Genomic DNA, 21,346 nt, shown 5'->3' with positions numbered 1-21,346 from the left:
GAGAACTCAGTGCCCTGGTTGCTGTTAGGCTACATCTATCCATACTCTTCAGAGCTTGCTGGGACTGCTGAAAGTAGTCATTACTCAACATCTGGCAAACCTCCCAGTCCAAGTCTATGTGATACAACTATTCATACTCACTAGCTGGTAGAGAGGAAAGTCAAATCTTTGTTCCCAGTCAAAATTCTATCTCTTACAGTATTTCCTTATATATCTATAACCTGGATGAAATCTGGGTTGGAAAAAGCTCATTGAAAACTTGCACAATTCCTTTCACAGGGAAGCTTGGCCTGTGCTTTCCAAACAATGAACTGTTTATGGACATGGAAAAATGTCTCCTATTTTAGTATGTTTGGTTGACCTTTACAATTTCTGTTATTCATAATAAGAAAATGGCCTTGACATTATCAAGACTAGATAGGCCAAAGACCATTTCTTTCATATTCCAGTAGTTTCTCTCTACATTCCTATCAATGAGTGAAGTTGTTCATACAAAACACACCCAAAGAATTTACTAAAACAATTGGTGATGATCCAATCATCTTACTGAATATTGCAAGTTGCTGGATTCTAAGCCTTAGGGAACAGAGTCCTGACATAAGTTTATTATTAGTGTATATTAGTTATACATGTGCAGTAATAACTATTAGGTCATATCAATTGTTGCTTGTTAATGAAGGTATAACAATTTTCTAACAAGTCATCAAATCCTGAGTGTGAAGACACACAAAGGATGCTTTTGATCCACATTGTTTGTATTTATTAACACATATGCGGTAAGTGTATGTTAATGTCTTTGTGGTGTTTGGTCTCTCAGGACAGGAGCCTTTCTCTCAAACAAAAGACCATGTCCTGGAATGCTGTCATGCCTACTTATACGTACAAGTAGGCCCTACCATTTGAAAGTTAATCTAGCATTTAATAAAATTGTTATCAATGAATATAGGAGTAGGGCACATACTGTATAGTGTATTATTATGGGATCAAATGCATTTGATTAAACTGATTGTACAGTCTGTTTTTAAATTTTTAAAAAATATTCAAGTCGCATCTTTCTTCTAGACCAGTGTTTCTCAACCTTAGCAACTTTAAGATAGGAGGACTTCAATTCCCAAAATTCCCTAGCCAGCCTGACTGGAGAATTTTGGGACTTGAAGTCCACCTTTCTTAAAACTCCCAAGGCTGAGAAAGACTGTTCTAAGCAAATAGTAGAACCGGTTTCCACTGTGGAAAAGCCCAAATATCCAATCCTTTCTACGAATCTTTTCAGAAACTCAGTACGTATGTAAGCATGTCAAACTAGTGTCTTTTCAATGCCAGAAACATCAGAGAATTCAGAGATCTACTTGATTATAATTTCCTGAAGATATTAGATGAATCATGCATGTCAACCAAATGGCAGACAAAAGACTAAAGATTTAAAAGCCAATGTATCAGACTGCAGCAAAGCAGGGGTAGGTGAAATGTGAAGGGCGTTTTGGTATTCTGAACTTGGAACAAGACATGCAGTATTCCAGATTTTCATCACAAGATCAGGACAAATTGGGAGCTATTTTTGTTCCACAAAGTTTAAGTCCTAATTTAAAAAAAACAACCCCAACCGTTAAGAATGTATATTAACCAATTAAACAAGTGGCTGTCCCTACCTTTTTGGCTGGTTCTAATTGAGGAAGGAAAGGAGGTGAAGTAGTTTTGTTCCCTCAGAATAAAAGCATTTGCAACTGGTCTTAAGATTCCACAAAGCAATTTCAGAGAGCAGAAGCAGGAATGCAGGACTGTACTACATCTCTTTAACTCTCTAAAGCAGTATTTTTCAACCTTTTTTGGGCAAAGGCACACTTGTTTCATGAAAAAAATCACGAGGCACTCCACCGTTTTCCGCACCGTTGGGCCTCCCCACGGTCGCTACACGAACGGTCGTAAGTTGAGGATGGCCTGTGTTCTCAAGGGGTTGGACTAGATGACCTCCAAGGTCCCTTCCAACTTCTTCTTCTTCTTCTTCTTCTTATTATTATTATTATTATTATTATTATTATTAGCCTCTTTATTTTATTTTATTTTGGGGCTTTTGTTTGTTTGTTTTTGCTGTGAAGGAAAAGGAAAGCTTGCATTTCTTTTTAATTTATCTTTCTGTATTTTCTTTTTTCTCTTTTCTTTCTTCCTTCCTTCCTTCCCTCTCTTTTCTTTCTTTATCTTCCTTCCTTTTCTCTCTCCCACTTTCTTTCCCTCCCTCTCTCAATTTCTTGCTTTCTACTTGTTGTGGAAACTGGAAGCTACTTGCATTTCTTTTTAATTTTTCTTCCTGCTTTTTTTCCTTCCTTCCTTCCTTCCTCCCCTCCTCTCTCTCTCTCTTTCACATTGAAGCATTCCAGCTGCCATGGGTCCCGGCGCCTCGGCGCCCAGTAAAAATGCTGAACGGGCTCAGAAGGCGTTCCGAGGCACTCCGCTGCAGGCCCCAGGCGCCCCATCGCTCGGAACGGCCCGGCCACTTTAGGTCCAGGTTCCCCGCCGCCCGACTCATTTCGGCGGCCTCAGAAACGTTGCCGCCGCCGCGGGTCAGGCCCGGCGGACCCGGACCGGCACACCAACATCTCCCGCGGCCTCTGCAAGTTGTTACGGCACCGGGAACTCCCGGTGCCCAGCCGAGGCCGTGCAACAGGCAACAGCCTCCTCAGGGCTCAGCCAGCCAGAACTCACCCTCCCGTCTAGCTCAGCCGCGGGCCACGGCCATCTTCTCCGGAGGGAGGTAAAAAAAAAAAATTCCCACGGCACACTAGTGTGCCGCGGAACAGCGGTTGAAAAACACTGCTCTAAAGCAGCTGTTTGGGGGAGGGAGGGGAGAAGGTTTTTTATTAAGTTGCAGGTGAGGGTTACATTCATATGTTCCTAAACACTTTTTAGCAACAGATCCAAAGAAGTGTACAGCCCTGTTATTCTGTCTTATGCTAGGAAAAACAGCTTTCCCTTTCACTTCCTTCTAATGCAGATCATTAAAGGCATTTCAATTGGTAGTTGTATAAAAGGAGATCATGCAGCATTTTGACCCTGAAAATCCATAGGGCATGCCAAGTGATTACCTGAAATACCAAGCACAAGTAGTTCTGAAATACATACATTGTACTGCTTTCTATGGAGTCAGCATTATTACTGTCAAACTCATTCCTTCTGGCCTAAAAATAATACTGTGCTACTCCTGTGATCTGAAATTAACAAACTTTATAGATATATCATTTCAACACAAATTTTCAAGAGCAAGGTGACCCAGGAAAAGGTAGAAGATCAGATATGAGCTGCACTTAATCGCCAACTAAGTACAACATCGCATAAGTAAAGGTAAAGGTTCCCCCGCACATGCGTGCTAGTCGTTTCCAACTCTATGGGCCGGTGCTCGTTTCAAAGCCGAAGAGCCAGCGCTTGTCCGAGGACGTCTCCGTGGTCATACACATACACAGCCATATATACATTCCTTCCTACACACTTTTTGCATTCTTAAACTGGATCATTTGGTCCTGTTGAACTCCAATGGCTTATTGCAGAATAAATAATTTGACCATGTTATATTCTGGGTAGAGAAACCGCTGTCTTCAGTTTTTCCTGATTCAGCCATGAAGAAAGCTCAATAATCTTTCTTCATATTTTCTACTGCAAATACTGTAGAATAAAAAGTCTAATGCAGTTTATACCAAAACACCTCATTTGGAAGCGTCCCTTGAAATTAATGGGACATAGAATAACACCATTTTACCAAAATCACAAACATAATTCATAATTAAAGGGCCACCAGTGCTTTATAAATGCTACTATATCACATTAAAGAAGTAGTGCAAGATCCAAAGATGTGGAGAGACCTGGCCTACAGAATTGCCAAAAGTTAGACCTAACTGAATGGAATCATCATCATCATCTTCTTCTTAAAAAAAATAAACTAAAATTAGTTGTTAACCCACATTAAACCTAGTGATACCCATTTCTGTTTTAACAAGGCTCCATTCAGAATTTGTAGTATTTTTCTATCAACAATAACTGCAATGGACAAGGACTGTATTCCTGATGACAGTTAGAGTTTAAAAACAACAGTGAACTTGAGTGTCTACTTATTTTGTTTGAACCCAGATCATTTTAGAAGCAAGTTAATCTAATGTTATCTCCTAGCAGTGTAAAGGTAAAGGTTCCCCCGCACATGCGTGCTAGTCGTTTCCGACTCTAGGGGCCGGTGCTCATCTCCGTTTCAAAGCCAAAGAGCCAGCGCTTGTCCGAGGACGTCTCCGTGGTCATGTGGCTGGTATGACTAGACGCCAAAGGCGCACGGAACACTGTTACCTTCCCACCGTAGTGGCCCCTATTTTTCTACTTGCATTTTTACATGCTTTCGAACTGCTACGTTGGCAGAAGCTGGGACGAGTAACAGGCGCTCACTCTGTTACGCGGCACTCGGGATTCAATCTGCCAAATTACCGACCTTCTGATCGACAAGCTTAGCGTCCTAACCCACTGAGCCACCACGTCCCCTAGCAGTGTACATCCAAACAACTATTAGTTTGTATCCACATTAACCAATGTCTTCTGAACTATAGCCACATTCATCTAACGAACAGGGTGAAAGGAAAGCCTGTACCTAGAGTACGTTTTGCAAAAGGAAAAGGAAACCCTGCGTTCACTTTAGAACCAGCATAAAAAGGCAAGTGCAATTAAAAGTGCTCTTATCCTAAAATGCTGCACTTCATAAGAATTAATTTAATGGTTTTCTTTTTCTTACATTAGTAATCAATTGCTCATGTTTCAAAAGCTAGTTAAAGTGTACCTTTAACGCTCATAGCTGAATGACATACTAATGGCCTACTGCATATAATTATGACAAGGTTGAAAATATACGCTATCCTACTGTATATATGGATGTTACCATAATACATAGGCCTTTGAACTGTGGTGCTGGAGAAGACTCCTGCGAGTCCCTTGGACCGCAAGGCGATCAAACCGGTCAGTCCTAGAGGAGATCAATCCTGACTGCTCTTTAGAAGGCCAGATCCTGAAGCTAAAACTCAAGTACTTTGGCCACCTAATGAGAAGGAAGGACTCACTGGAGAAGAGCCTAATGCTGGGAAAGATCGAGGGCAATAGAAGAAGGGGACGACAGAGAATGAGGTGGCTGGATGGAGTCACTGAAGCAGTAGGCGTGAGCTTAAATGGACTCCAGAAGATGGTAGAGGACAGGAAGGCCTGGAGGAATGTTGTCCATAGGGTCGCGATGGGTCGGACACGACTTCGCAGCTAACAACAACAACAACATAATACATAATGAAAGGTATTCTAGTTTAAAATTAGTATTATTTGCATTTTATGGCATGTATACAGATAATATAAAATTTGCTTTTCTTTTTGTACGTCTATCCCATTCAAAACAAAAGATAAATATAATGTGGTTTTATATTTTTATTTTATATACTACTCACCAAAGCTGGTTCTCATGAAATTTGGGAAAACAAAAACAGAAGAAAAACAGAAGAATATATATCTCAAACTCAGCACAGACAGCTGTTGGTTTGACTTTGCTCTTAGAAAAAAAGTTACAGTCCAGAAAAGACAACATTTGGTAATTAGTGTACAGCCCTGAACATGTAAATTAGAGACTGGTTTCTAGGAATGGTTCTCTATTATAATGATGCAGTCACACGGTGTTGATGTCAAGTATTCAAAGAATGATAACAACACGGAATTCTTCAAAATTATTATAAAACTGTAATGTGATCACCTGGAATCCTGTTACAGTGCCAAACTGCCTCTTCAGTTAAAACTCCCTGCGACAGTGACATATTTCAACAAGATGACAGATTTAGTAATGCCCTTTACAGTTCAGAGAACTTTACAACAGCTCTGGATTATAAAGCAGATTATCTTCCTTTTTCTGTTTTGCTCATTGACTAGGTATTCTGTTTGGTGATTAAGCTAACTTCCTCTTATTTTTCCTATTAGCAAAGCATCTAGGTGCTTGGCATGTATGTACACAAACTGTCCCAGACACATTTCCAGTACTTCTTTTTCTCAGATGAAAATAAAGGCCTCTCTGAAAAATAAAAAGTCTGTGGCAACTCATGTATTTCAATGCTGAAAATCCAGAACTTTCTGAACTGTTAATAGCCCTCCAAAACACTAGCTCTTAGAAACAGCATCTACATTTCTTTCTAGCTATGCTCCTTATCACTTTTTAAAAGTGCATTTTGAGAGAGAAAGAAAGAAAGAAAGAAAGAAAGAAAGAAAGAAGAAAGAAAGAAAGAAAGAAAGAAAAAGAAAAGACAAAATGCATTCTATAATAACAACAGGAAACAGATTAATGACATTCCATTTCTGAAGCACCCTTTCAAGAGGATATTCACAAGAGGTTCAAATGACAAAAACATGGTAAAAATAGATTGGTCTATGAGGTATGCACAATTTTTTCAACACTTCATGACACTGCAACTCTTTTTGCAGTGTACTTTCCTTTTCTTGTGTCACAATACAAGATCTCTCAGTCAGATAGTATTCAAAAAAAATATTTTTTTTTAAAAAAGGAAAAAAGCTACTAAACAGGTATCGTGGGGCAGTCACAATACCATAGCCAGGGCTGTGAATTATGTTAAACAGATCCAGCATAATTAATTACAATACAATTTGAATTGTGCAGATGAAGGATCTCTACCACAAGACTTGCAGTACAGACTACTGAAGAAAGAGTTGCTGAAGATTTGGAGTTTTAACTACAGAGCTGAATATTACCGGTGATAAAAAGCATTCTCTGCTACAGATATTCACCTCTTATGACTGCATAACTACATTTCCTGTTAAAATGCTGGATTTGCTGACATAGGTATGCTGAAGTCTCCTCCTTTAAAAATATGGATAATTCTTAAAATATATCATTCGGTCACTATATTGTTGATCCTTTCTTCTAGTGGAGTTTAAAATCCTTCCCCAAAAGGAGAGAAAGTCCATCCAGTATGCTCCTTTCTACTGGCATATTCACATTTGAACACATAACATGATGCATTCTGTAAAGTACCCAAGTTCCTCATTGTGTCCTTGTGTCCCATTCATTCACCTTTTAAAATAGGCATTCATAAAAATACTGAAGAATGCAGTACCACATACCACCTGACAAAAATGCAAATAACTGTACAAGAACTAGCCACAAATTGCTAAGAGTCACATCTCGGGAAACAACTTCAGTCTGTCCTTGCAGAGGAGGGAATGTTCCTGAAACACAAGGAAAAAAACAATGCTTTGTGACAAGTTCAAGTTACCTTTCTGGAATTTTTCTCCATATCAATGGAATTAACTAGGACTCAGGGCACACCAGATATAACTCTGGCTCTCTTTTATAATCATCAGTACATTAGGAAGCAGTTGTGTTACCCATCTGCACACGTTTTCATATCTGGAGTAAATATTGTTTATATATCTTAGTAATGTTTATTCCACTAAGGCTAATTAGTTTTACCAACATTTTGATATCAAATCTTAGTCAAGCAATGGAAAATGAATGTATCTTTAATTTCTGCTGGGTAAGCATTGGGGTTTAGCTTCACCTCTGATTAGCATCACAGCTTAATACCTTGAGCTTGAGATAGGGTTTCCTCTTCAAAGAAGACATATCATACAATGTATTTCCAACCCACATAGACAAAGGAATCAGAGTAACTTCAATAGTTTTGCTTATCAAGAAACTGTTTTGTTCACAAAGCAAGATGCTGCATCAAGTCTAACCGGAAGGGCTCTAGATACAGTTTAAAAGATTCTCTTTGCATTTTTCAAAAATTAAAGCAAAGATGACAGCATTTCTGCAATGAAACAGCATGGTGAACTAGTATTTAAATGTAAGATTAATGTATTGTATACATTTATTTGAATAATATTGCTCAATATCATCAAGTGTTTTCTCTTAACAAAACTTTAAAAGTTCATGGCAGCAATAACAGAATAACAGGACAACTCTCAACAACTGTTATTTTTTTAGCCACCTGAACTTTTTTAGACAAATTTGCAAGCTATGAAATAACTCATGATTTCTACTATAGATTTCTTCGATTAGGCATTGTCAACAAAAGTCTAATGGACATCAAAGACTTAACAAATTCATTGTACAAATCTTCAATGTCCATTTTACAAGTATATATTATTTTAAGAAAGGCGACTAACCCAAACACATATCCATTGCTTGGTGGACCAGCAAAATGAGAATATAAATAAGAGTTGTGTATCAGGATAGCAACACCTACATGGATCAAGAAATAGTTATTGGTGTTACACAGACAATTCTTATATAGTACCTGTCTTGTAAAAGTGTGACAAAAGTCCCTCCTTTTCAATGAACCGTTGATATAACCAAACAGTGAGTGCTTCAGGATCAATGGGTACATCCTTAATTGGAAAAATTCTGCATTTAAAAAAACCAGAAAAGTAAATTAGATGTATGAAATATTTTTATTTTGTAAGATGAACTTCATTTTTGCTTTGAACTCCATCAGGATTGAGTATGTTTCAATATTTACAGTTTTTTTAGCAAAATCTGTAATATTTATTAGTATTATTCAAGGGATACATTTTTAAAAATCACCAATTATTGGGGCAGTTGAACTATCGAATAATAGTTATTCTTCAATTTCAATTTAAGAAAATTAATTCTGACATTAATTCTGAGTTTCAGTTCAAACTCTAGCATCTGGCCTATATTTCACTAAGAGCTGCATTTTGTAAACATAAAACTGTCATTTAAATCTTGTACTAAATATTTCTTGTCCAGATTCTGAAAAAGAGAATCAGCAATTAAATATTCATAGCAATAAATATGTAATAAATATAAAAGGGCTGATAACAAGAACCTGAACCTCAAAACTGATAATCTCTGAAATTTTTCTAGCTGATTTTATTTTCTATTTGCCTTGGTTTATGAAGACAAGTACTATGAAAGAAAAATTAATATATACAATACTATCTCTACCTAATGCTTTCATGTGTGGTTTATATTATATTTGTATGATTCAGTTATGGTGAAAAATTATGCCATTTGCTTCTTGTGAACTTCTGTGTTCTGTGTCACATTTTTCTATTATTTTTCTTGACAAGGATATGATGGAATAGCTAATTAATTTTATATAAATTAGAAATTTGAGAAGCTCTCAGCCTGAACCACTAACCTCATTCTGATATTATATACAATGTATCTTATTCTTAATTTTGTTTAGTTTCATTGAGAGCATCCTAGCTCTGCAAATCTGGGTTCTTACATGCATTATGCACAGTCTTATGGCTGTACATTCTTACATTCTACCTCCTATCTCAGAAGGGCTCATCATTGGGGTACTGTTGCAATAAGCCCAGTACCAGAAATGCAGGATTTATGCTAAAAAAGAAATAACAAGCCTTCAAAAGCAAGAATATGTTTTAAGAAAATCAATATTAGATTAATGGAATCAACTAAGTCAAGTTAACATATAAAGGTATAAGGATACTGACTTTTGAACCACAATGTTATCTTATTATAACAATTCCCATAGATTTGAAAATGAAAAATGTTTTCCGTTTGGCATCTAGCATTCCCAAATTGACCTCTGCTCTTGATTTATAGGAGAGCTTTCCTCTCATTTTTATTGCTTTATTCCTCAATTTTGGTTTCCTGAAAATAAGCAGGCCAGGAAGTAACTGAGATCCATTAAGATCCTTTACCTATGAATATGTATGCTTACATTGTCTGCTGCTTATGTATTAGTTTCCCGTCTTTCTGACAGGCAGACAGACCATTATTGGGTGGAGTCTCTCTCAATATTCTTTGGAAGGAGTCCCACCAGCCATGTGCTGTTTAATAAGCACTTCAATAAGCCTTGGTTATTTGTTTTGGGTCCTGCATTTTGATTCCAAACAACTAAAACACATTCCATCCTTCTGTCACCAGTATATTGAAACTTCTCCCTCAATCTGCAAAGCAAAGATTTTCTCTTTATTGCCTAGTAAAACACCGAATGGTGAAAAAAATTTTTTTTCCATGCAATAAAAATCCAAGGGTTTTTTAAATGTTACCATAATAGCATAGTCCTCAGAGCCCTAATACAAAAAAGCTAATTCACTAAATGAAATATTTCCTGTTCATTTGAACCGTTACATATCTGTTGTATTCATTTCACTGCCAATTTCTGATTCTCATCATCCTTGCCAGGAAGATACTGAAAGGTCATGAAGTAGCAAGTGCCTCTGGGCTTCTCTTATGCTCTGAGCTTCTCTTATACCGAGCACTAGCCTTCTGTTAATACTAGGAAGTGGTGATCTAAGACTCAGACATTCAGAAACATCTTTCATAATCAGATCTGTTTGTATTGTCCCTTTTGTTGGTATGATTCTTTATCTCTAAAACCTTTCCAGTCTACTTACTTACGATACAATTTATCATGCTGAAAAGTTTTTCCAATTATAGAGTAAACTACATTAGTGCATAGTGTGTTATATTCCAAATGTACCCTATTTTGGGGGAGGCAGTTTGAAGGTCCCTGATGTTATCCCAAAGGTGCTTTTTTTTAGGAGGCTACTGGACTTTCTTGTGGTTTTTTTAGATAGTTCCACAGACACTCATCTGTTAAGTCCAATCTACTGCTCATTACAGGAATCTCAATAAAAGCATTCTCATGTCAGAAAAAAATTAACACAGAATCATAGAATTGGGACATGACTAATAAGGAGTATGTTTTGTTCATTGAGAAAATAACAGGGCTGCATGCTTACTCGGAATACAGCATCATATTTTGCTACTTAATAAAATACAATTGTGAGTTTGCTTGCTATGCCAGGGACACAGCAGCACACAGTTTAGGAACCTTTAAAGGCACTGTGAACTGAGAAATTTTGCAACATCTGTGGTAGGGTATAATAAGCAAATCTTGAAAACTTGCTGCTGCTTCCAAAAGGAATCAAAGTGGAATTATTTTAAGTCTCTTTCTCAGAGACTTCCCTTTTGCCAGGACTCAGTAGTTTATGATACTTAATGGCTCTCCTAACAGCTCTTGCACAACCTTGCAAAGCTATTCCTGCACTCCTCTACAAACAGAGATATGGAGTCTGGAGACAACTAAGAGTCCACCTCAGTGTTATTTATCTATAGATGTCACACTGAGACCATATATAATAAAACACAAGAACAACTGCATTTCAAATACCATAAGTTCTATTTTTATTTATTTTCTAATGGCTAGTAGTACGTAGTCATGGTAAGTTTTGATTAACTACAATTTCAAGATCCTTTTGACATATATTGCTACTAAGCCAAGTATTATATATTTGATATCTTTCCATTTGATTTATTTGTAAGACCTCTGAATTGGTTTCTATTAAATTTTATCTGTTATTTTCAGTCCACACCTCTTGCCTTAGCTTACCAACATAATTTTGAATACTGTTGCCATTTTCTAGAATATTAAGTTATGCCATCCAGTTCAAACTATTAAAGAATGTTAAATAGTATGTGACCAAAACTGAATACTGTAATACCATCTGGAGTTTACACCAATTTATTTATTACTATAATATATATACCATTTTATTTCCAGAGTCTCAAGCAGTTTAAAGAATGAATATATGAAAATAAAGAATAAAAATAAATAAAACCAATACAACACCATTTGGGTTACATGTTCATCTCATCTGAAGAACCATGATTTTATAGCTCTCTGAAAACATAGTGTGTATTGGGTGGAGGGAGGAGGTAACTGGATATCTAGGGGAAAATTGCTGCAAAGAAAGTAGTCCATTGCTAAAACGACTTCAATAAAATTCCTGAAAAATGTATCTCCTTGTTGGTGGGTCTCAACAGGCCTTCTCTTCCACTTTTCACTGGACAGGAAAATTCAACTTAAGGAAAGTGGTTGTTGAGATAAACAATTTGACAAAGAAATTGGTGATGAGAACACTAACTAAATTTTCAAGTTTAATCAATGTCCCACTACCCTATATTCAATTAGCTTGCCAATCAGAATATCATGGAAATTATAAAGGCAGGATGCATACACACACACCGCCTTTATTATAATAAATATACACCAGTAATTATTACGTTAAATGCTTTATGAAGTCCATAGCGCTACCAAAAAGAGCCTGCTCAGAATATCTGATCTGATCAGGCTTATTCTTGATAAATCAAGGATGACTTCAATTAATCACAACATTGTTTTGAAGTGTTTTCTTATTTAACAGTTTATAATCTGTTTTATAATCTTCCAAAGATATGAGACTGACTGCAGTATACAGTAATTCCGTATCTTATTTTTCCCATTTTTAATGACAGGGACATTTGCTGTCTTCCATTGTGTAGAAGAACTTTAAGTATTTGGCAGGATTTTTCAGAAATAACAGACACATATCCATATGTTATATTATACCATGATTTAGCATTACGTCAACTTGCTGAAATCAATCTGTACAAAAGCTTTGGACCTGCTCCCTCTCCTCCACTCTTATGGGGGAAATGGCTTTTTCTATCACTTAATTTCATTTTATGGAACCCTGGCTTATTTCTTACTGCCGTTTATCACTTCTGCCCACTGTTGAAACATACTTGTTTGAAATGGTGTTCTAAAATAGGGTTTATTTGACTTTGTAAGAATCTGAACAGCATACTAGAAAAGCAAAATTGAAACTAAATGCTAGCAGAACCCCTCTGGATGCATGGGAAAAGAGCAGTAAGAGAAATGGAAGCCTCAAGTGCAGTGGTGATTCATTCCAGCTCATAAAGGTGGCACTAAGAAAATCTTCCACAATTTTGTACTCTCTAAAACTGTTGAATTACAACTCACATTATCCCCAGGTGGGGAAAATCAGTCTTAGATGAGTGGAACTAATTAAATCAAACTGCTATATAGAGATATAAGGTGAAATCTCATTCCATATATTACTTACAATGGGCAATATTTTTCTTTGTGGTGACTTGCATTCCCAAAATACCCCCTTCCTCTTGAGTTATTACTCCGTTTTACTACGTTTTTGCTTAGTAACCTGAGTTCATTTGCTTAGAGCAACTTGAGGTCTTTTACCTATTACGTACATTATCTGTTATATATGCATTGGTCTCTCCCACCTTTCTAAGGTATAAATATGAGTGCCGCACCAACATGTGCTGTCTAATAAAACACTGCAGTAAACCTTGATTATTTGCTTTTGGTCCTGCATTTGATTTCACACCAACCCTCTCAAATGTTGGCAGAAAACTGATGGAACATGTAATCCTGTATATTATAAGACATCAGGAAGAAGAAAAACTATGATTTAATGTCAAGTGCTAACCAGCCTATTTTTAAACTGTTGTACTGTAAGTTGCAGAAACTGTCAGCACTGAAAAGAAATTTAGGGGGGAAAAATCCACTCTCTTCCATATTCTCCCCACATTATTGAATTAGTGAAAACAAAGCTGAAAAAGAGATACACCTAGAAACACAAATAGCATTTTCCCCCCCTTTTTTGCACAAGTAATTATTCTCATGGTATTTCAAGTTGTTTAGCTGAGAGTTGGATTATTGGCAGTTCATTTTGGTTAAGAAGATTTGATTTACCATCCTCGCGAACTTTGTTGCTCTTGCAATAAATGTTAAATATAGCCTAAGAAAATAAAGGTGCTCTCTGTGGTCTTATAGGTCTTTGTTTAAGGCAGAAGCAACCAGCAAAAAACTGACATCTGAATAGACACAGGATCACCTTGTTTCTACCTGAACTGGCCGAACCTATTAGATCATCTAGGAAAAAACAACTCCAAATATCCGAGAGAGGAAACAAAGGGAGGTAAAACAAGAAAGTGCTGCTTTCCAGGGCAGTATGAAACTTCTGGAGCAATATCCGTGCAGAGATCAAGTTGATGCTCTCCCTGAGTGCATTCAGGACATTGCAGAAAGAGGTGATCCAGGTGTTGTGATTCAGGGTCAGCCTGTGGGTTCGGCAGTTGGGTCGGACGACTCAGAGGAGGAGGAGGAGGAGGGGGGTGTTGAAGAGCTTGCTGAGGGGGTTGGACAGCTTGATGAGAGCCCTCAGCCAGGCCCCTCTCACCTGGTCACGACGCAGACCCAGCTGTGTGAGCCTGACAGCGTGGATGAAGATGACCCACAGCTGGCCCTGTTCAAGGACGCCCGACGCAGGAGGCAGTCAATCAGGAGTAAACAGAGGAAGGCAATGGGGCTCCTCGGAAGGAGGCAGAGAGAAGCCACGCCCTGAACTGTATTTAAGGGGGAATGCGTGGGAGGGCTGGTTTGCTGAAGGCAACCGCTTGAAAAGCTCCTGTTTCTTGGTTTGTGTCTTGTTCTATTTGTTTTTGTAGCAATAAATTTGGCAGGCGTAATTCCAGCCTCTTGCCTTCTTGTAAAAGGGGTTGTCCCTGCCTTTTCTGCAGGGCCGGTAGCAGGCTGGTACAGAACACCAGGCAGGGTTTTAACCTGTTGGGGTCTCCTTTTGTTTTATTCGTGTTTTGTATTTACTTAACTCTTAGGTTTTCTTTTTGTGTTTGTGAGCTTATCACAGATGTTTTAAATATGTTTTCTACTACATACGCTAAAGACTAATCATATTTAAGTTTATATATGGAGGGGCTTCCTCCTCAAGCTTACTAATTTGGACTTGGGACTGTAACTGATTAGTTGCATACTTACAGCAACCAGGATTAAAAGTATACTTTTCAGCATTTCCAAATGAAAAACTGCATGCCTAAAAATTAAAACACTCAGGGTAAAGCTGCTTACATTTCTACACAATTTTATGCTCTGAGATGTTCCACTAGGAGAATTTCAAATCCAGGCCTCTTAAAATGAACTGAAGACAGAAAGTGCATTTCATACCTGTAATGTACATGAGTAATTGTTGACCGCCTGTAGCCAAGAATCCATGTCTGAATGTCTATGGGCTCAGCTTTGGGATATGCAATAGTTGTATCTATCACCCACTGAAGACCTTTTGATTTACTTTCTAAAAAAATATATAGAGAAAGAGGAAAGTAAACCAGGAAAACAACACTTTAAATCACATATACCATAATTCTAATGTAACATTTCATTAATATTAACATGCCAATAATTCATCCCTAAAAGATACCAAATCTCACATACTATATTCAAAATGTTTATTTCTTCACTTGGCTAACAAATGGAGAATTCTCTTAATCTCCAAATTGCTACCTACATACATTTGCTAATTTTAATCAGTACTACACATCAAATCCTGGATATAAAAAAACTGTCCTGATTTCTTAATAAGCCATGAAATAAATCAACACTGTAATGTGAAAGAAAAATGCTTGCCATTCAAATGCTTTAAACATACGGTTGTTTATGTTTTTATTATTAAATTATATTATTAAATTTGTTTGCTCCCCATCTTAAAGCAACTCTGTGTTAATGGAGTTGTTCTAATATCAAATTTAAATAACAACAATATAGTAGCTAAAATATGATTTTAAAAAATCCATGAGCAGTGGATGTGCATTATTTGGAATTCTTATTCTATCAAAAAGTGAATGGCTAATAAGCCAAGCACTTAACTCAAGCTATAAACACTAAGTGATAAATGTATGTTTGTGTACTCTTTCCAGGCAAAAGAACTGACATCAGGCCAATAAGTAACTTTAAAGTGCTTGCAATTTCTAGTGTTACTAGCTTAGTTCTAAAATCTATTTTCAGATCCAATTTCTACACAAGAATATACAAGGTTAGGTTCTGTTATTAAGATTTCATGAACTAGAACTTCCTTTCTCTCACTTCTGTTTGCAAGAATATTCTTGCAATTCTTTAATATGCATGGTCCTTTAGTAAATATGCCTTTGACACACAGAACCTTATGTTTAATAACTGTTTAGCACAAAGCTGATTAATGTAAATGATATATTTCTTAATAACTGTAATATTGTAATCTACATTCCACTTAAATCAGCATTTTCATTATCACCTATATGGTAATTAAGACAGAAACCTTTACCTTTACCTACATCACCTTGCAAGTCCTAGAAGGGGGAAGTTGACCCAGAACCTGTTGTTAACCCAGAGATTATTGTTGGGGAAGGTATTGGGTTGCAATAAAGCATTGTATACAGGTTTGCTATGCTGTGATGTGTCAAGTCCTTGGAGAGCAAAGAAGCGGGGCTATAAACATTTGTCAAATTGAAATTTTCATGAATATTCTTATCATAACTTGAATACAGTTATTTCACCACACCAGTGTTGCATCATTTAGATACAGTCTGATGCATATGGGAGGATAAAGCATGTTAATAAAACTGATGTAATGCCTTAACAATAGCTACAAAATCATTTATTCTTATAATTCAGAATAGATATATTAATCTCTTTTATTAATACTGGAACTGCTACTGATTTTCTGAAAGCCTCTGTTCCTGCAGTGCCCAATGACCAAATGCCTATTCAATGAAAAAAGTCAATTCTGGACACTCTGAGAGACTGGGTCTGCTGTGCACCTTTAAAAATGTTGGCAGTGGGTAGCAGCTCAACAATAAATTAGGAGGAGACAGGCATTATGGAGATTTGTGCAGAAATTCATTAAAACACAATGAAAATTCACATGGAATTACCCACTCTAATTTAAGTATTATAGCTACTTTAGAAACTTTTCAAAATAAAATATTTCAAAAACTAAATAAAAAATTAGTATTCTAATAATTAGAAAATACAATGAGTAAGGATATTCAAAAGTGGACTACCCGATTCTGTAATAGTTTTATTCCCTATGCCATGGGTGTCAAATTCACGACATCATGTGACATGTCGCGACATATCGTGCCTTTTTCCCCATTGTCGGCAATGAGGTGGGTGCAGTTTTGGCACCCCTGCCCACCGTTATCCGTCTGGTAAACTCGCAAGATTCGTTTTTCTTGCCATGCACATGTGTACATAATCCAAACTAGACTGTGTTGTTTCTCTGTGTCATATGTGGGTATATGCATAATTCTGTATTTATTTATTTATTTGTTTTTGTCGTATTTATGTAGTATATACTGGAGGTCGTGACCCTTTGAAAGCTGTATGCAACGAGATTTTGTTTTAATTATGCCGATTAGTGTACATTCAAAGTGACAATAAAAGTATTATTCTATCTGTGGTAAAAGTTCAAGGTAATGCCAAATTGCAAGGCTGGTGCCAAAATCAAGTTACATGCTTATTTTTGATTGCCATCAAGTCAGTGTCAACTCTTAACAATCACATAGGCCTCCTCAGGATAATCTGTGCCTAATCTTGCCTGTCACATCTTCCATTGGTACACCCATCACCACTGTATTTAAATCTATCCACTTTGCTGCTAGTTATTCTTTTTTTCATTCTATTTTTTCAGCATTAGAACTTCTCAGGGGACCTGAATCCTTACAAGATATGTCAAAAATATGATAATTTGACCCTGGTCATTTGTACCTCTGAATTGATTTGTTCTATGATTCGTTTGATTTCTTGGGTATCCAATGGGAGTCTTCTCCCACACCAAAGCATCAACACTTTTTCTACACTGGTTCTTCAAAGTTCAACTTCCATACAATATTACTTCCATGATTTTGATCTTTTTAGGTGGAGACATGTCACAACATCTGAATAAATTTTCAAAAGGCTGCAACATTATCCTACCAAATGCTAATTTACAGGATACTTCTTGTTTGCTGCTTCCTTTTTACTTTGTTACTGATAATCAATCCTAAAAGACAGAAATTATCCAGTATTTCAGTATCTTCATTCGACAGTTCTATAATTGGTTGCCATTACAGTTGCCATCACATATTCTTCATATTTAATTATAATCCATTTTTTTCAATGTGCTCCTTGACTTGCATTACTAAAGCTTCCGGATCATCTGCATTTTCAACTATCATACTAATAGCATCAACTGTATTGATGTTTCTTCCTCGAATTTTAAAACTACACTTATCTTCTTCCAATTCAGTTTCCTCTCAATATATTTTCAAACACATAAATTGAATAAATAAACCACATCTCCCTCCTTTGCCAATTTGGACTTATCCTATTTCATCATATTCTATCTGGATTGTGGTTACCTGACCTGTATATAGATTTTTCAGATTTTTATTGATTCTTGAAGATTAGATGTTTTGAGAGTCTCATTTTCCTAAGGACATTCCATAGCTTGACAAAAATATCCTGTGGCTTTCTCAATTACCAGCATTTATCAGCAAAGACGTACTTGTTATCCTCAGACTTTTCTAAGCCATTTTGAACATCTGACATGTCCTTTTCCATGTAGGACTCTAATCTTCATTGGATTATCTTGAGCTTTTTTTTTTAACTAGCACACAAAATAAGGATATTGTATGATAGTATGGAGTTGTGGTGCCATAGTGTTTAGAATACAGTATTGCAGGCTACTTCTGCTGGCTGCCAGCTGCCAGTAGTTTGGCAGTTGAATTCTCATTGGCTCAAGGTTGACCCAACCTTCTATCCTTCCCAGGTTGGTAAAATGAGACCCAGATTGCTGGGGGCAATATGCTGACTCGGTAAACCACTTAGAGAGCACTTAGAGAGCACTGTAAAGCACTATGAAGTGGTATATAAGTCTAAGCACTATTGCTATTACCCTTCAGACAGGAAGGCAGTGCAGAGAACGGTAAGGATGGCAGAAAAGATTATTGGTAGTTCACTTCCTTCTATCCAGGACACAGCATATAAACGATGCTTGAGCAGGGTCTGCAAGATTGTCTGGGACAATATACAACCTCTTCACGACCTGTTCTCTTTGTTACCTTCTGGGATGAGGCTTCGTATCTGAAGCAGAACATCTAGATGTCAGTTTTGTCCCATATAGCATCAACCTTGTGAACTCTCAAGTTTTCTCTTTCTGCTATGTATTCAAAATGGACAGTGATGTGTGTGTGTGTGTGTGTGTGTATTTGTCTTTAATTACATTAAAAATACGAATGGGCACATCCATGTTACAAAAGAAAGTCAAACACCGCGATAAATATAAACTGTGTGTATGTATAGCGTGTGTGTGTGTGTACAGTATGTGTATATGTGTGTTAAGCATGTATGGGTAGATAGATATATATTTTTGAGAGCAAGCAACAGAACTTCATTTTTAATGTGGGCCAGTGTGCTCACAGTAAAAAAACGCAATAAAAGTTATCTTTATCTTAACTTATCTCTTCCAATCTGTTGGCCACTGTGGTGTTTTTTTTTCAGATTTGATTCCTTAGTTTGGTTAGAACCTTTACTAATTCATCTCCTATTGTTTGCTATATTTCTATAGATATTCCATTAATTGCTAGTTTTCCACTGGTGACTTTTAGCATGTCCATTCAATGTTGAAAACTCCTGTGTTGGGAGATCTTTTGGAAGTGCATCCTTGCTTTTCTCTGTCAACTTGATGTAAGCCGCTCAGTCACCTGAACTGCAAGATGAGACAAATAAATTTGATAGATTAAACAGATCCATAGATGGAGAGAGATAGAACACTTTTATTTTCTTTATTTGTTTACAGATGTTGTTTTAATAGTTTTTCTTGTCTCTTCTACCTGGTCTCTAAAATTCTTTCTTAAGTTCTTCCACCATTCATTTTGATATACAGTTTGCTTTCTTCTGCTTCTTGGTCTTTTGTTGCTCTTCACACTTATCCTTAACAACTTCTTTATTTCACTCCACAGTTCCTTTGGTTTCCTAGCAATTAAGTTCAGGACTTCAAAGCAACTTAAGTTCTCCTTGAAAATGCTGGTCATATGATCAATATCATAGTATGGAAATGGGCTGGTTTTACTGTTTTACTTTAGCTAGATTTGGAACATGCACAAAAACAGTTTATGATATAGTCAATTTGATTTATGCATATTCTGGCAACGTAGGCATCATTTCAATCACCATTGGAAAATAGAAAAGAATGACTTTCTCCTGCTTCTTTTCTGTTTCCAAGGCCATACAGTCCAACTACATTTTCCTTCCTACCATTTCCAACTTTGGCATTCCAGTTTCCAACCATAAGCAACACATGTTCTGTTGATTTGAGATTGCCCTTGACCATAAACTTAATCAACCTTCTGTACCAGTGGTAGATAATTATGATATGAAAAGGTTGTCTGCAAAATCTACCGGTAATTGATGCTATCTGATCACTGAATATACTGTGCCTAAGCATTGTCTCTGTTATATCTTTCCTAATATGAAAGCAACACAATTTCTTTTTTTGTTTTTCATGTCCTGACCACTAAACAGTATGCTCCTCCTGATTCCCACTATATATGTGTCTTTGCAGGTTGGGATTTTCTTTTCCTGCATGGTAGTATCATCAACTAGACATCCAGAAGGTTTTCTTCTAGCCACATCCTAAAAACCTTTAGTACTCTGAAAAATCCTCAGTAATTCCTCAGAAGCATGTTGAGTGTCATAAGTCTGAGACCCAGCATCTAGTACTATATCACCAATCACTTTAACTTGTCTGTGTGATTTCTTAAAAAATACAGGTGTGGGTTACCATCTGCCTTCTCCCACATAATATGAAATGATGCCTTTACTGTTGTCACCAAGGTAATAATCCAATTCCAGCATTTTCTTATACTGCTGCTGCTTGGTATAGATGTCAACTCTACAATGAACCTGGCTGAAGTCAGGTTGCCACAAGAATGGGAGGGGGAAGTGGAGGTTTTCTGATAGTCTAAATAATTCTTTGTCCCATGGGAACCAAGGTCATTTCAAACAGTCGGATTAGGGAGTTGGGTGTACTGTTAGAAAGCCTGTTAAACTATTCTATTGGGAAACGTAGTTGATTGAATAGTTTTGGGATGGGAAGTTTAACTTTATAATAGTGTAACACTTTGGAGGGAATTTCAGACTTGGTTTCACTTTTGATTGTGCTGATACTTTGTAAGCAATAAACACGTAATTTGAGGATGCCTCTAGCCTCGGAGTTCTGATTTACTTGGTCTCATTTATCAGAACCATGGCAATAGGTTCCTGTCTGTTTAGCCGGGCAAATCAAATAACATTCTCACCTTGAGTGACCTACTAGGAGTATATTCTCTTGGTGTAATTGTTTAAAAATTTTCACTTGTTCTTTTCAGGAATACCTCCCTGCCCTGCTATAATGAGACAGCACAGCAGGATGTGAGGGTATATGATTGTTTAACTACTATGGTTAAAATCTGGCCAGAGAGTGCTCTCAGTCAGCTGCAGGACTGCTTTGAAACCACTGACTGGAGTGTATTCGAACATCAAGACCTGAATGTATACACGGATGCCGTACTGTCTTATATCAAAGCTTGCACCGATAGCATGACAATGGAAAAGTGGATTAGAGTTTACGGGAATTGCAAACCCTGGATGACTGCAGAGGCATGAACATTCCTGAGAGCCCGGAA

At 37.0% G+C, this 21,346-nt stretch overlaps 1 protein-coding gene across 2 annotated transcripts in view; it reads right to left on the bottom strand.

Moving 5' to 3' along the window:
• Positions 1-5,415: 5,415 nt before the first annotated feature.
• The window catches only part of LPGAT1 (lysophosphatidylglycerol acyltransferase 1), a 50,777-nt gene continuing 34,846 nt past the window's right edge, over positions 5,416-21,346 (bottom strand). For both annotated transcript variants that reach the window (XM_081315322.1, XM_081315323.1), the window contains 3 exons: positions 14,832-14,958; positions 8,304-8,410; positions 5,416-7,230 (listed from right to left, as the gene is read on the bottom strand). In XM_081315322.1, coding sequence (XP_081171448.1) covers positions 7,079-7,230; positions 8,304-8,410; positions 14,832-14,958 — 386 coding nt within the window. In that variant the 3' untranslated portion in view covers positions 5,416-7,078. The remainder of the gene's footprint in view (positions 7,231-8,303; positions 8,411-14,831; positions 14,959-21,346) is intronic.

This window comes from Vipera berus (assembly GCF_964194415.1).
Source record: "Vipera berus genome assembly, chromosome: 1".
NCBI classification, from domain to species: domain Eukaryota; kingdom Metazoa; phylum Chordata; class Lepidosauria; order Squamata; family Viperidae; genus Vipera; species Vipera berus.
This window is presented reverse-complemented; position numbering and strand designations above follow the sequence as displayed.